The following is a 16,235-nucleotide window of genomic DNA, read 5'->3' on the forward strand; positions in this document are numbered from 1 at the left end:
CTTGAGCGCTTTAAGCCCCAACTCATCAGATAATAATTAGCCCTTTGACTGCCATGTGGGTCAGAGGTGCCCTACGCGGCGCACTGAATTAATTATGTCCGTGTATGTTAACTAAGGCACCGAAATATCTAGTTGACTCTGGGAAATACGAATCCGAAGATACTGACAATGAATCTATTTCTTAGAGACCTAAATGTCTAAAACATACATTAACAAACAAAATTAAGCAAAGTTGCCTAACTTTTAGGCGCTTAGGAACATAAATCGATATAATTACTTTAGTTCGGCACGTAAGGCACCGGTGTCCTGCACGGCAAGCAAAGGGTTAAGTATTATCAGGCACGAGACAAGGATTTAACACCAATCCAAATTTCCAGTTACGTTAAAGAATTAGCAGATATTCCGAGCCGGGATACAAATAAAATGACCATTCTGTATAAAATGATAAATGTTTATTAAAAAAAAAAACTATGACAATCCTTACCAAATATTTTACCCCTAGAGGCAAAACTGACAAATGAAAACATACGAATCGTTAGTGTGACACACGAGAACAAAATTTTACATTCGACAACGACAAATAGATTTGAATTACAAAACAGAACCAAAACAATTAATGTGCACAATAATCATTTACTGAAACACGCTGGGCAACATTCAAAACCATTTATTGTAATCATTTCATATAAATATTATTCAAACTCATAAAACAACAAAGGACTCAAGAAGAAAAAAAAACACATAAACACAAGGATTACTCATGCAGATATTTTTATTTAACTCGAAAACCCATTTAACATTATTTTACACGATACAGAAAAAATCCAATTCCATACTTTATAAGCTTATATGGCAGACGAGCTGGAAAATTATGAAGTAGAATCGTCGGCTTGCCATTAACAATGTCAATGCTAAGTCGCCAAAGGGACACTCGTAGGTAAATACTGTCATTATATACAATATTATTTAATCGGTTGCTGAAACAATTCGTATATAACTACTCCTACGTGTGTAAGGTGAATATGACTTTTAATGAATTTGGAAAATGCGTTTTATTACGAATTTGTTACACGCGTGAGTTAATACCCCTGTGTGCTTATTGCGACTTTTTTAACGCTCTCCATAGCTTTAAAATTAACCCTAAATTTGTATGCAGTTGGAACAGCGCCCCTAGCGGCAAACGTTGGCAAAGAATCCAGCTCCATACAAATTGAAGTTAACTTTCACGCTATCGAGAGCGTTAAAAAAACTTGCACTAAGCACAAAGAGATCTGAGGACTGGGAGCCGGCTTACTCTTCGACCAAGGTGAAACCATAAAGTGTATTTTACTTCGAATGTGGGTTTAAAATACGCCCTGTACCAGTGATTACGCGAATAAGTTTTCGCGAGTAACGGTTTTATTACGTAATTTAAGTTATTCGTCCGTATTTTAATGCGGGTATGCTCGACCCCCCCCCCGGTCCACTTACTTGGTGAAGGCGCGGTGTGCGATGTCCTTCCGGTAGTGCGCGCCGGGGAAGTCGATCATGGAGGCGGCGGCGGTGGCGGCGGCGGCGGCGGCGCGCAGCGAGGCGGCCCGCGCGCACGCCAGCAGCACGCGCCCCCCCCACGTCACCAGGGACCCGTTGGCGCCGCGCCCCACGCCGCTATGGAACACCACTATTTCCGGGTTCGCTTGCACTTGGGACAATCCTGTTATCATATCATTTTCATTTGAGATCAAAGCACCAACGACCAACGACAACCATCTACTGGTGGTAGGACCTCTTGTGAGTCCGCACAGGTAGGTACCACCACCCTGCGTATTTCTCTCGTGAAACAGTAATGCGTTACGGTTTGAAGGGTCGGGCAACTGTTGTAGCTATACTGAGACCTTAGAACTTATATCTCAAGGTGGGTGACGTATTTACGTTGCAGATGTCTATGGGCTCCAGTAACCACTTAACACCAGGTGGGCTGTGAGCTCGTCCACCAATCTAATCAATAAAAAAAAACAAGGAAGCATATTTTATATTTAGTTACATATTATAATATACAGTTTTGGCTATATGCGACATGGATGGCTCACCGCTAATCACGCATCCCTTGGTCGAAGTTTCAGGGTAGCCCTTGGAAGAGATGACCACCCCCACGGCAGACATCTTGGTGTTCCATTGCACTTGCATTTGTTTCAGGGTGCCGTTGACGCAGGCCTGAAAGAGAATTTGGTTAACTTTCCTGTCACGCTGACGTGCCGAAACTCCGTCAGGAGGTGCAAAATATATTTAGTTCACATTAACATATTGTTTCATCGAATACCTGTAGGCAGGGTGAACTGTAAGCCCTCTTATCTATTACCATAAAAGAGTCATGCGTCCTAATATAAAATATGGGGCAGCCATTATAAAATTCAATAGAGATTTCATCCTACCTAAGCTGATAGCCTTGAGGGGCTATTTCAGCGTAACCTTAGCTAGTAGGTGAGCTCACGGGGCTCAAACCGGAGTGATGCTAACACTGACTCTAGCTTCGTGCGGGTGGACAGATCAGTTTACGAACTCAACCTGAGAGAATTTGCTAACACCAACTCCAGCAAGAGCAGTGCTTCGCAGAATCTACCCCAGGATCGGAAACGCGACCCACTGAGAAAATCCGGTGAGAAACTCAATGGGCTGTGTCATCCTCGTGTTCTAATGTGGGCACGTGTTCACGTTGTTATGTTTGTGCTCTGAGAACCAATTACACAGCAGGTGGTCTGTGAACTAAGCAATAGCAAAATAAATTTCATTACCTTCATCACTTTATAAAGGTCAGAGTCCATTAAGGTCATCAGAACCTGGGTTTCAGGGTCACCGAAACGACAGTTGAACTCCAGCGTCATGGGGCCTGATTTGGTGACCATCATGCCGGCGTAGAGAACACCTGGAAAAGTTAAAATGGTCGTTGCTGCGTCGTGCCACTCACAGCAAGGCAAGGGATTCTGACTGATCGGTAATAGTCATACTATTTCATTTCTCAGTCTATACATTAACGGGCTATCCCTTATTAAAGCGCTTTTATAAGATTGAGCCGTATCTATTTATGTACCTATCTGAATATTTTAACGTAATTTTCACGAACCACAAAAAGTTTACTATTGCACTACCACAAAAAATATTCGGAATGCTTTAGACTTAACCGATAGATGTTTTGTGACAATAATTACCAAACTATTTTGGACAAGAGGCCCCCTTCTTCTAAATGAGCTGATATCTCAGACTCCCTAAGCCAAATTACATAATTTTCTTTTTAATACAAAATAATTACCAATTTAAAAACAATTTTGTTAAGTTTCAGTGTTCCAAGTGCAATTCCTGTTCTATAGCATTAAGTACCTCTTAACCTTTTGCCTTGTTCGTAAATTACGTTTTCTTGCTACCAGTGGTCACATTTTTTATCACCACCGCTGATAGTTATATTAGTAGATAGTTTTGTTGCCTTATCACCATATTTATGAGCATTTATACACCATTATTAGAGATTCAAGGGAGACATCTTTATTCTAAATTGTATTTGTCTGGCCGAAAGAAATGAAAATGGATCTAGTTTTGGTAGTTTAGATTGAGTGGGCGAGATATCTCAGTCATTTCTATAATTTTTGTCCCTAGTCCTTGGTCACTGCAAGAAACGTGCGCCCTCAGTAACACCGTACGAAGGTGCTCTGTCGTGGCGTGCAACCTCTTTGACAGGACATAAGACCTACAACGACTAGACACAGACTAAGACAGTCATTTGACAAGAATTCAAAAATAAAGAGAGAAATGGAACGAGGGCGTACGTGACTAGCGGCAGGCAGTACATTTTTTGACTTCCTTAAAGCCGTCTTTACAAACGAGACGACAAGGAACGAACCGACCTTTCTCATATAAATACAAAGTAGTCGACAAAAGAACAAATCGACCGTTCAACTGATCCTTCGACCATTCAAGTGGTAATCGACCGTTCAGTGCTCATTGAATAATCTGTACGGGCAGTGTCAATTAGGAGTTACAAGCGCGGGCAAAGGCATCCTTTTGGCTACCGTCGTTCTATTGCTGGGCAACTAGCAGTCTGACCTCAAGTGGGTACTGGCCTGCCATGCCAGACAGACCTCACCAGACGTTATCTCTCGACAGTTAGCGGCAGGGCACTTTGGAAGGTAACGCAGCTATCTCGAGGAGTTACTCTGTTAAGTGGTATCTACGCCACTCCAAGATCAGCCTTGTTGCTATCATGATTCGAACGTTCCCCCTTCGCAATAGCTGGTTTAACAAACAAAATTTGGGTTTTGGCTTTTTCCACGTTTGATATGACGATGTGATTTTCAATATTCAGGTTTATCTGTCGAACTTGAGTTTCTTTTTGGGTTTGCAGTCTTTCTTGTTGCCTCCGACTGGATTCTGAATTATCACAAAATTTGACGACAGCATATAGCGTCGTTTTTCTTGGAATCATCTTGCTCACTGTACCACATTATATATATATATACACATTTATTGTATTTGTCACGGATAATAATGTACAACATTTATCTAGTAAAAAAAACATGGCCACATTATATTTCCGTGAATAACAAAATAAAAGAAAAACATTCTATTATATAAGAATGAGCGATAATGACGAGAACATGATGTAATTCACTTATTGAATGTTTCATAATGTTCAATGTTTTCTATAATATGTATTTGCCTCAAAGTTTAATTAACATTTTAATATCATTGACCTTGTTTTCATAAATGAAACAAAAAAAAAGAAAACATTATTTTCGAGGTTCGTGCGAGTCGGACATACAGTAGGTACAAAATAAATTTACATTTGCACGTTTGGGTTTCGCATTTTTTATAAAGCATAAACAGACGATGGCCCAGCTTTGCTCGGTATTTTGTTTTGATAAATTGTGTTTTTAAGAAATTATATTTAAATGCGAATTACATATTGATAAAATGATGAAATATTCCAAGATCGTTTAGGCATTTTTAAGTGAACACGTGAGTCAAAAAGACACAAATAATATAAATAAACAATTCATTTTCTTGGTCTAACCTTAAACCAAACACTCATTGGCTTCGGGTGGCTTAACAACGCCATCTGCTGAAATAGCTTAAGTGTTATTGTCTCTAAAGCAGTTAGTTGCTCTCAATTATAAAAAATAGTATTATTATTCGCCAATAGATGGCGGGAAGAGTCATAAAGTTGATTATCGATAAAGTTTATTATTAGAAACACGAATAAACAACATTTTTTGAAAATAAATCGTAGGTAGATCGATATATCGCCCCCGAAATCCCCTGTATACTAAATTTCATGAAAATCGTTGGAGCCGTTTCCGAGATTAAGATTATATTCAGTTTAAAGGTATAAGATATACATAACGTGCACAATATACATAATGGGCGGGCGAGATCCCGTCCCACAGCCCACCTGTGTGCTTAGTGCGAGTTTTCTAACTTCTCGATCGCGTAAAATTTAACTCAAATTTGTATGAAGATGGAACGGCGCCCCTAGCGACAAACGTCTTCCAACTGCATACAAATTTGACGCTAGAAAACTCACACTAAGCACAGTGTGCGTATCGACACAGATGCTGCCTTCAGCATCACCATCATCATCTTATATGACGCCCATTTTATAAATCTGCTAATTCAGAGCAGAAACTAATCAAACCAAGAACTCCGTTCTGAAACTAGCGTTGTTTCATTCGAGAGATTTTTTTTAATGTTTAGATGGGTGGACGAGCTCACAGCCCACCTGGTGTTAAGTGGTTACTGGAGCCCATAGACATCTAGAACGTAAATGCGCCACCCACCTTGAGATATAAGTTCTAAGGGGTCAAGTATTGTTAATTAAGATATCATAACTTGAGTCGTCTATTATCAAAGGTGGCAATCTGTGCATTTGGACAAAAATTTATTGATATGTCAATACAGATTGATTTGAATATAATCGTCTCCTTCAAAGAATACGGTTCAAAACCTGCATTAAATAAAGGTTAATAGTTAACCTGTTATTTATCTAAGATGTCGTTCAGAAGAGTTTTGTGACTGCCAATGGAATACAAAGTAAATAATTCGTTTTTCTGATTTACCAATAATTGTCCAAAAGTCACATTGCCGGCTTTGATAATAGTCGACTCACTTATTCACAAGCGACTTTCGATTGTTTCCTTCCAAAATTCCCTTTAGGTCGGCATCGATTTTCTGACATGAATAACTCACCCTTCAAACCAAAAGGCGCGACTAGTATGGGATAAGTAGTTGTAATATTTACAAAAAGGTACAAAAAATCATGCTACATTCAAAATAACAAAAAATATGTCATTGTGTAGCCGCAAATGATTGCCTAAAGCGCAGCAATGTGTGAGCAAGATTTTTTTTATTGCTTAGTTTGGTGGACGTGCTCACGGCACGGTTAAGTGGTTACCGGAGCCCATAGACATCTACAACGTAAATGCCACTACCCACCATGAGACACGAGTTGTAAGGGTCTCACTTTTAACAGTAAAACAGCTGCCCCGTCCTTCAAACCGAAACGCATTTACTGCTTCACGGTAGAAATAGGCACCAATTAGTTTGAGACGGTTATTCTTTAAAGGAGGTCTGTGGAGAAGCCTCAATGGTAGGCAGTGGCTTGTCTCTACTTACAAGGACAACAAAAAAAAAGAAGACGTATAATTATAAAAAACTCTCAAATAAACTTCGAGATCATTAGGGGTGATCCTAATCAGGTTAAAACAAAGGCAAAGACTGCATGAGACTACGTGTATGAGATAAGTGATAACCTTAAGTGACAACAGAATCCGTCGCGAGACATCTCAGAAAAAAATATCATTTAAACAATTATGACATACAATACAATTTCTTTTATCATCCAATTAGTTTAAAGCGTAGCAACCGAAAAAAAAAACTCACAAATAAACAAAAAACGCAACAACGGACTCGCATTGCTAATGTGCCCCTGATTTTATGTTGAACCTAATCGTCTTAGTGACAAGGTTCAGTTTTGTTTGTAGGCAATGCTTCTAATTTAATTTTATGTTTGTCAGGAATTATCAGAGGCGTCAGGTCCTGATAATGCGTAAACAATGGGGTCAAGAAGCGATGACATACGTAATAGTGTGGGCCGGAGTCGTATGACGTAACCGCCAACTTCAGTTCACACAGAGAGGAGTAAGATTCACATTGAAAATACGATATAACTTTGCGTAATGCTTTTCTAATTGAATTTTAATGATAAAAATTCAAACAGATGCCGAAGTTTTTTTTTTTTTTATTGCCTTTGTAGGCAAACGAGCATACGGCCCACCTGATGGCGAGTGGTTACCGTCGCCCATGGACTTCAGCAATGCCAAGGGCAGAGCCAAGCCGCTGCCTACCGCTTTATACCGAAGTAATTTTAGAGGGTCCGAATTGCTTACCCAAACCTTTGACTAATAAGATATTTATGTAAGCTGCTCTGGCCATTTGGAGGTACTGGAAACGAATGAGGATACTAGTACTACAATCTGGTGATCGGACAATAAACCGCTCGAGAAAGCCATGACCAGGTACCGACCGATTGATGGTGGCGTAGACTTCTTCTTCCTCGCTTTCTTCATTACTGGAGGTCGTATACTTGAAACTTGTCCGTGGCCTGTCTCGTCAGCTGTTTCACCCCGTCCGCTCCTCAGTTTTTCGTAGGGCGGCTGCGATATGCGGCCCGATTATGGTGGTTATTTGGCTCACCAGCGACTAGCCGATCGGCCGCGTGGTCACTTTTCTTCCACCTTGCCCGTCATAATCACTTTGTCTAAGTTATCCGGCTCTCGGCGGGCAATGTGACCGAAGTAGCTGAGGATCCTCTGATAGCAGATTGTTGAGAGCCTATACTATGACGACACAAAACCTTTCACCCTTCCACGCGGTCTGGTGCCTTCTACTTTGCCCTGAACTTCTTACACTAATAGATAACCACACTATCTCCAAGTAGCACCGGTCATAATTCATATTGATAAAAACAACGTTTTCTCTTCGAAATCTCAACAATTGTAAACGAAATATCGTTCAACAATTCATCGTCCCTTTCGTTCGCAATCAAGTCATAAATCAGACAAGTTATGTGGGCAATAAATTCGATGATAAACATACATTGTAGGACGTTATCGTGGGGCTGAATTATTTAGTTTTAAAGTACTAAGCTGTGTGGTCATTGGACTTCCTGATGTGCGTGCTATACAAGACAGTCTGACCTGGACACAAGTTATATGATTGGATGATTCAATTAGGTAATTAATGAGACGCACTTTCTTCTACAAGGCGCAAACAAAAGTACAGCTAGGTAGGACAGGCACATGAAGATACAGTTTAAATTAGGTTATTCAGCTTCACCCAGTCGGATCGGAATTTTTGGCGGGAACGCGAGGAGTGAAGTTGTGTGGTTTTATTTTGTCTATTTAGTGTTTCTTCGGGTTTAAATGGGTAATAACTGTGGCTATGGCCGCTGGACGTAGCTTCTCGGGATCCTCCAACAAGTCCACTGAAAAAAATCTCAGTAAATGACCACCATTTTATTGAGATTATATTTCATCCCATATTTTTGTCTATTTAGTGTTTCTTCGGGTTTAAATGGGTAATAACTGTGGCTATGGCCGCTGGACGTAGCTTCTCGGGATCCTCCAACAAGTCCACTGAAAAAAATCTCAGTAAATGACCACCATTTTATTGAGATTATATTTCATCATATTTTTGTCTATTTAGTGTTTCTTCGGGTTTAAATGGGTAATAACTGTGGCTATGGCCGCTGGACGTAGCTTCTCGGGATCCTCCAACAAGTCCACTGAAAAAAATCTCAGTAAATGACCACCATTTTATTGAGATTATATTTCATCCCATATCATCTCATTTCATTTAATTTCATCTCAGTTGATTAATGTCTTAAATTAATCATCTTCATTTCATTTCATAAAAATAAGAATATAAATTAAAATAAGACATGACTTAAAGGTCTTAGTTACCAGGTCATAAAATCCCTAATAATAATAACCAGTCGGATCCCTGAACCAACCTTTTAAGCTGACGTAATAACTAAATTGCTCCCGTAAACATCTCGCGCTTTCATTACAAATATGAAATCTAAGTGTATCTATTCAATTCGACTAAAGACTCAAATTGGGAGGGGCAATGGATTAGCAACAAATTTTACAAAATAATAAGGGCGAGTTTGGTAGTAAATACGAAAAGATTTTGAAAGGATGCGGTAATTGGTAGAAATTAATTATTGTTGCTGCATTTTGTCTGGTCGATTACGTACTTTACTAGAGTACGACACGATTCTTTGGTTTTCCATTTTCATTTCATTCCGTTTACCATTTATTAGCAGCCTTATATAAAACAGCCTATTAAATTAAAATGAAATTATAGCTGAGGAAATCGTTAAACGCACGTTTTATTCTTTACAAAACCAAATACATTACTTAAGACATCCGTTACGGTTTGCACATTTAAGTAAGAATATCGATTATACGGTTACATGTTATCGATAACCTCTGACTCGAACGTCTTAAAACAAAGGAAAAATTCTTTCAAAACATATTTTTCGATACGATATGATAGATTTATGAAAAACACAAAATCGACGAAATTCTCCCGAGAATAATTGCGATTAAGTCTCCGTTCCTTTTTTTTTTTTATGTCTCTTTTCTGTTATTACACAAATATATGAAGTTGTATATTGGAAGTTTCCGAAATCGGGTAGCTGAAGGTTTTGTTTACGCGCAACTGATAAAAGCTGACAGCGTCGGGGGCACAACCTTTTAGCTTTGTTCAAAGAGCGCTATCTCATAACGATCAGATACTACCGCGACGAGGGGTTCACATCGGATGGTACGTGGAAAAATTGTCTCTAGACAAAGCGTCTATCTCATCCACAGAGTGTGGCGGTTCCAGGTTTGAATTCCGCTCATATGGTGACGTGATAATAAAAATAAATTGTTAAATCGATGTTATTCTTACACCGTAGAAGGCATTCGCGAACACTTGATAAAAACGTATATCATCAGAAACTTGGTACCTGCTTGCGGGATTCGAACACCGGCACAGTTGCATCGCTTGATACGAATATACCGGGCGTCTTATCTCGCAGGCCAAGACGACTTTTTGCTTAGTAGTCAAGCATCATCGCTTTTCCGACTTACCGACATATTTGATGCCCTCAGCTTTAAGTCCGTCGACGGCTCGCTGCAGCACCTGGTCCTTGACGTCAGCGAGTTGGTCTGGTGTTATCAGTGGACAAGGCGAGTAGGCGCCCATGCCCCCGGTGTTGGGCCCGGTGTCGCCGTCTCCAATGCGTTTATGATCCTGTGCGGGCGGCATCATCGACACGGTTTCACCATCGGTGAATGCTAGGACCTAGAAGAAAATTCATATTCGAATGGGCGAAAGATGTCATTTATAACTATATACTTTTTTTTTTCACTTAACGCGTGGTTTGTCGCATTAAATTTGTGGTCAATTAAAAAGCCAGATAAAAAGCGTGAGATCGTAAAAAATAAAATAAAGTTTTATTTAATTTTGAATAAAAAAATTAATGTACATATTGTTTGAAATTTAATTTTTGTTGCTAAGGTGTTGTCAAAGAAACATTTCGACTGATAATATCTGTCATTGACCCCGTCTAATTTTTTAATTTTTGCCAAATACGATGGTCAATCACCACACTCTAATATTAAGCAATTGTCGAAGGCCACGAAGAGATTGAGACACGACGTTGTCTGTCTCACTTAGACTGATTGGTACGATGGTACTTAAGGTAGGCACTATGATTCTGTTATCCAGAGTATAGGAAAATAAGCGAGAATATTGTTGCTATTGAGGGGTGATAAGGAATTAACAGCACTTTGATAACGGCGGGATCATTAGCCCGCATTGGGGCTACAGACCTCTGACAGGGTCTTTTCATGTAGACACATGGCACAAAAGGTGCAGCAATGCTTTGGAGCACACATTTGGCCTCGACTGAAATAATAAACTCACCGAAACTTCATCGCCCTCCAACAACTCTTCAATGACAACGGTCTGTCCTGCTGTACCATACTTGGCGTCGGTTAATATCTCATCAACAGCTTTGCAGGCCTCTTCTTTGGATGTAGCGACAACCACACCCTTGCCAGCCGCTAACCCGGAAGCCTTCACTACCAAAGCCGGGTAAGTGGCACTGCAAGACAAGGTATTACTCTACATACAGCCATAGTTTGGATTTTCAATAATTTTATTGTGTTAATTTTGAAGTGTTTCTAAAATGTCATGATTTAAGGGTTTGATGCTGTATTAATGCAATTACCTTGTTGTAAAGTTCACAGAATCGTTAATTTATTTAAAATTTCAGCAAGTCATTTTTTTTCTTTTGAAACTAGTTTGAGAAATTACTCTGATTTATTGTGTAGGCATATTCTAACATGAAAATAAATGTTAAAGGTAGTGTAGTTACCTTTATTACAATATTTGGATAAGTTATATATTATATTTAAATGATTCTTAACATAAATATAATATAATAATAATATAAATAAAAGAACATCTATTCATCCAGTTTGTTCAACTGGTTATCCGCGTGTCATAGCTTCTACAGAAATTATGAACAAACAGAATGTATTTAAATGTTCACATTAATTACTAACACAGCTAGCCGGCTAAGTACGTGTTTCAGCACGCATAGACTGTAGTTTTTAAATTACTTAAAAGTTTAGCCTTTCATTTTTCAAATCTGAAAAAATCAGAAATTTCAAAACAGAGAAAACGTATAAAATTCTTGAAATAGGTGGTGACATTGTCCCACAAATGTTAGTATGTAAACATTCATTAAGTGCACGTCGATAATATCAAGTACTCGCCTCTCGTAGGTCACTGGAGTACAGATGATAATATATACACGAAAGAGCTGTTGTGAATTGAGACATAATATAATTTTACGAATCTAATAGTTCTTTGAGAGATTTCGTGCAACAATTAGCTCGAAGTTTGTATAATGCACTGAATTAAACAAAACGATAAAACAGGGTTTTTGAATGGAAATAAAACCCAAATGAAAAATGAAGTGCAATTGTTAGATTGCGATTTGATCTAGAATTTGTTTAGCTCCATACTTAACACTAAGTATCTTCCCTACGACAGGTGTAGAGGAGAAATTGAAAGTCATCACTCACTCGTCATTACTAAAATAAGCCATTAGAACAGAAAATACATCAATATTTTATAATGACAATTTATCAATTACCAAACGCTTGAAGGAGGTTACACATGATGCTAAGGCTGGCTGGTACTTTGCACAGAGAGTGAGTCTGGCTGTCCAACGAGGCAACGTAGCCAGTATCTTGGGAACTGTGCCTCCTTCAAGCGCATTGGAAGATCTGTTCTACTGTGTGAGTTGATTTATGTTAAATTATTTTGATTTGACTTTTTGTTAATAATAAATAAATTGAGACCATGCTATTTATCAAGTTCAGTTATCTGAATATGTCAATTATCATTTCAAAAAATTAAATTACCTGTTAATGAACTCTTTGGCAGCTGCAGCATCAGTGAAGGATTTATGTCTGGCAGTCGGTATCTGATATTTGTTCATAAACCTCTTGGCCCAGTCCTTGTTGGCCTCTATTTGTGCACCAGCTTTATTTGGCCCAAAGCACGGAATTCCATAGGAAGCTAAGCCATCTACAATACCATGAGCAAGAGGATCTTCTGGGCCAATCACAACTAGGTCTATTGAGTTATCTTTGCACCATTGTGCTAATGCCTGGGATAAAGTATTTTGGTTAATTTGATGGTACTTGAGAAATAAGCAATTAATGTTAGAGTAATTAGATTAGATGTTAGAGTATCCTGGATTATTTTGTCTCAATAAGGAAACTAAGTGAACATATTCTGCTTTGCAGTCTTATGAAAACTAGACTTTAACATAGTTGTCAATTAAAATGTGTAACAAATTAGATTCATCTATTATACATAATCATACTGTTATTAATTCATTTGTCAAATTGGAAGGACACATAATTCAAAACTATTATCTTTAGCTTCTTTAAAGTATATATATATATATGTGTATGTATATATATGTATATGTATATATACACATATGTGTGTATTTTATTCCTTCCAAAAAGTAATTATTTAATATATTTAAATTTATTTTGTCCATCTAAAACTGCTGCAATAATCTGGCATTATTATGTATTCAGATAAGGTTTACTTTATAAGTTTATTTTTGTCTCTTGAACAAATAGAATTCTATGTAAAAAAAAACATTTTCTACAACATCTCAAATTGTTAATCTCAGAGGTTCTTGCACTGTTGGTATTAGGAGTTAACAACTTTGTCTACCTACTGTACAAAATTGTATTTTGTTTAAAAATATTATTTGATAATATTGATGTCACCTATATAATGAAATTTGAGTATCCTTAAGGATCAACAGAGCCAAACAAAGGTCACACAGATACTGTCATTTATTATATTAACAACCATACTCCATATATAAACTATAATTTATGTTAGAGTATGTAATTAAATATACCACCAACCATGAGTTAATTATTCCTAAAAATAAATAAGCAGCGATAATTTTTTACATCATTAAAATAATTAAATACTACGCAATTATTGTTAGTGTTTGTGACAAAACAAGACCAATATATTTACGTTTTGATTTTATCATTGAAATGACCAATATGAAATATATTGCAGAATAGCTTAATGTATGTAAGGGAGATAACCTTTTGTACCTACGCCTGTAGATATTATAAGATCGAACTTACAGGATGCAAGTCTAAATATTTGTTAAAGGTACAATTAAATAAAACAATACCACTTAAAATTTAAGAAATTATTATTGACTTAAATGAGTGGACTCACTCACAGCACTGTTTGTGTTAAGTAGTATTTCGAATTAAAATTAAATAAGTGACTCATAAAATGTCTATTTATTCCATGTTACAGTAGATTTAAGATTAATATTCTTTATCTTTTAAGACTTCACATCAGTGGTTCTATGTCAAATATAATTATTTTTGACTATAACACTTAATCATTTTAATATTAGATGTTTCATCATTAATGAGACCATTTGGTGGGAAACTTTTCATATCTAATTTGGACACCCTAACTTCTCCTAGTGAAGAGTAATAAAATAAATTGATCATAAATATTGTGAATTCAACAGAAAACCGTAGACCTACTCATATTATAGTGTAATAATACAATTTATTTAATATCATATATTTTGCTCTTAGTGTGCTATTTCTCCATTTATGAAAAATATTAAAACATTAGCAAACTAACAATGTTGCTAACATTAACAAAACACAATAAAAAACTCACAAATCCCCACCTCAGTTTAGTCTTAAATTCTACAATCAAGTAGAATATCATACCATAAAAATTTGGTAAAATGATTTTTCTAGAATATTTTTTCAACCAAATTTTACCAAATAAAGAAAATAACAATTTTAAGACATTTTTGCTTCTTAAATTTAAGTTATCAGTGAAGCAGTGTAAGTAGTTTCCAAAGGGTAACTGATGATAATACAGACACATAAAATACATTTTTAAATTAATGTATTTGAAGCAGACTGTCAATTTCACAGTTTCAGAAAATTCTTCATGCAAAACAAATCAATATTCAATATTATTAAACGAGTACATACCGAGTAGTTTTTAATATCGAGTTCGATGCTTTCAACTTTTTTTGTTGTCGAAATACCGACACTGCCTGGAGCGCAGTAAATCTTTTTCACATTAGGCGAATCCGCTAGCTTCCAGCAAAGAGCGTGTTCCCGACCACCTCCGCCTATTACCAAAACGTTCGCTTCCGACATTTTATTTAGAAATTACACCAAATTAAAGAAAACTTTTCCAATTTTTTATAGATTGTTCACGTGTTCGCTTTTCAAAATAATAGTATCTTACAATGGGAAAGGCTTGTTATTCATTTATTATATTCAGGGTAAGAACTGTAGCGCTAATTTGACGTATATTAGGTACTTCAAATTTTATTTTTATTTCTTTTATTAAGAACATTTAGTTCATTTAGCTAACACACTTGTTTACCAGACACGCGCATAGTTTCGAATGACGTTGACAAATTGACACTACAAATTGACATTTACTTGACATTTCGTTTGAGCTTTGATGTTGATGGGGGCATATAATGTATGTTAGATAGCATCAACCAAATAATAACTCTTTAACGATAATGGCTTCTTTAAATCACTCATAGAACAATTAACAGCATTTTAAAATGGGAATTTTTAAGCTGAATCGTCAAAAATCCCGTGCCGCTGAAAACCTCACGTCCGAGCCTTGGATCATTCGAAGCAAGCTGAAGATAAGGCATGGTGTTTCCTACCTGGTGTAAAGTTCTTAATGGGGCAGATAGACATCGTTTATGCATATTCAACAACGTAAATTCGCCACCCACCTTGAGATATAAGTTCTAAGGTCTCAATATAGTTACAACGGCTGCCCCACCCTTCAAACCGAAACACATTACTGCTTCCCGGCAGAAATAAGCAGGGCGGTGGTACCTACCCGTGCGGACTCACAAAGTTTTAGTTTTTACCACCAGTAAAATTTTTAGACTTAGACTTAGGTCAATACATACATATGTTGCCTGTGTTGATTCCATTAGCACGGGGTATACGTTCCATTAAAGTAAAGCGTAATATGAAAGAATAAAGATGGTATCTCATAATGTAAATGATGAGGTGAGGGGGAAAATGGGCAGAAAATTGGTCAGGTATTACCATTATATTTATGTTTTTCATAACAATAAAATAAATTATTTCTTGCAAGTATTGAAATGTGATAACGAATATATATTTAAAAATAAATAAAATTCTAAGTCAGCATGTTCACAATTCAGGTCATTCAATCTCTTCTAAATTTCCAATTTTTTCTCATATGTGTAGGTCCTTAATGTTAAAGTTGCCAAATTACACAGCACCAATTTGAGATATCGGAAAGTTTAACGCTGTATGCAATTTTGGGAAATTATACAATTTAAGCAAACCAGCGCGAAGCAGGGTCTTATGCCGGCCACTCACATGCGGGCAAATATTCGTACATTGTACGAATATTTGCGCGCATGTGAAGGGCCGTCAAACATTCATTCGTAAACTTAGCAGCTGTGCAAATGGGTTCGGTACTCAATTCGCGAATCCGTTTGCGCTTCCTCCTACACTTGTTTACGATTGTCTCACGAATTTCTCTTC

The 16,235-nt window shown here is 37.2% G+C and overlaps 1 protein-coding gene across 2 annotated transcripts in view; it reads right to left on the reverse strand.

Moving 5' to 3' along the window:
* Gart (trifunctional purine biosynthetic protein adenosine-3 Gart) overlaps window positions 1-15,109 on the reverse strand; it is a 32,942-nt gene extending 17,833 nt beyond the window's left edge. For both annotated transcript variants that reach the window (XR_016323464.1, XM_028176907.2), the window contains exons 1-7: window positions 14,670-15,109; window positions 12,516-12,763; window positions 11,005-11,185; window positions 10,167-10,380; window positions 2,772-2,902; window positions 2,070-2,193; window positions 1,471-1,693 (exon numbers count right to left, since the gene is read on the reverse strand). Coding sequence is in view for 1 of the 2 variants with exons in the window: in XM_028176907.2 (XP_028032708.2) it covers window positions 1,471-1,693; window positions 2,070-2,193; window positions 2,772-2,902; window positions 10,167-10,380; window positions 11,005-11,185; window positions 12,516-12,763; window positions 14,670-14,840 (1,292 nt within the window). In the remaining variant the exon portion in view is untranslated. The remainder of the gene's footprint in view (window positions 1-1,470; window positions 1,694-2,069; window positions 2,194-2,771; window positions 2,903-10,166; window positions 10,381-11,004; window positions 11,186-12,515; window positions 12,764-14,669) is intronic.
* Between the last annotated feature and the right edge of the window lie 1,126 nt (window positions 15,110-16,235).

This window comes from Bombyx mandarina, chromosome 08 (assembly GCF_030267445.1).
Source record: "Bombyx mandarina strain Sakado chromosome 08, ASM3026744v2".
NCBI classification, from domain to species: Eukaryota; Metazoa; Arthropoda; class Insecta; order Lepidoptera; family Bombycidae; genus Bombyx; species Bombyx mandarina.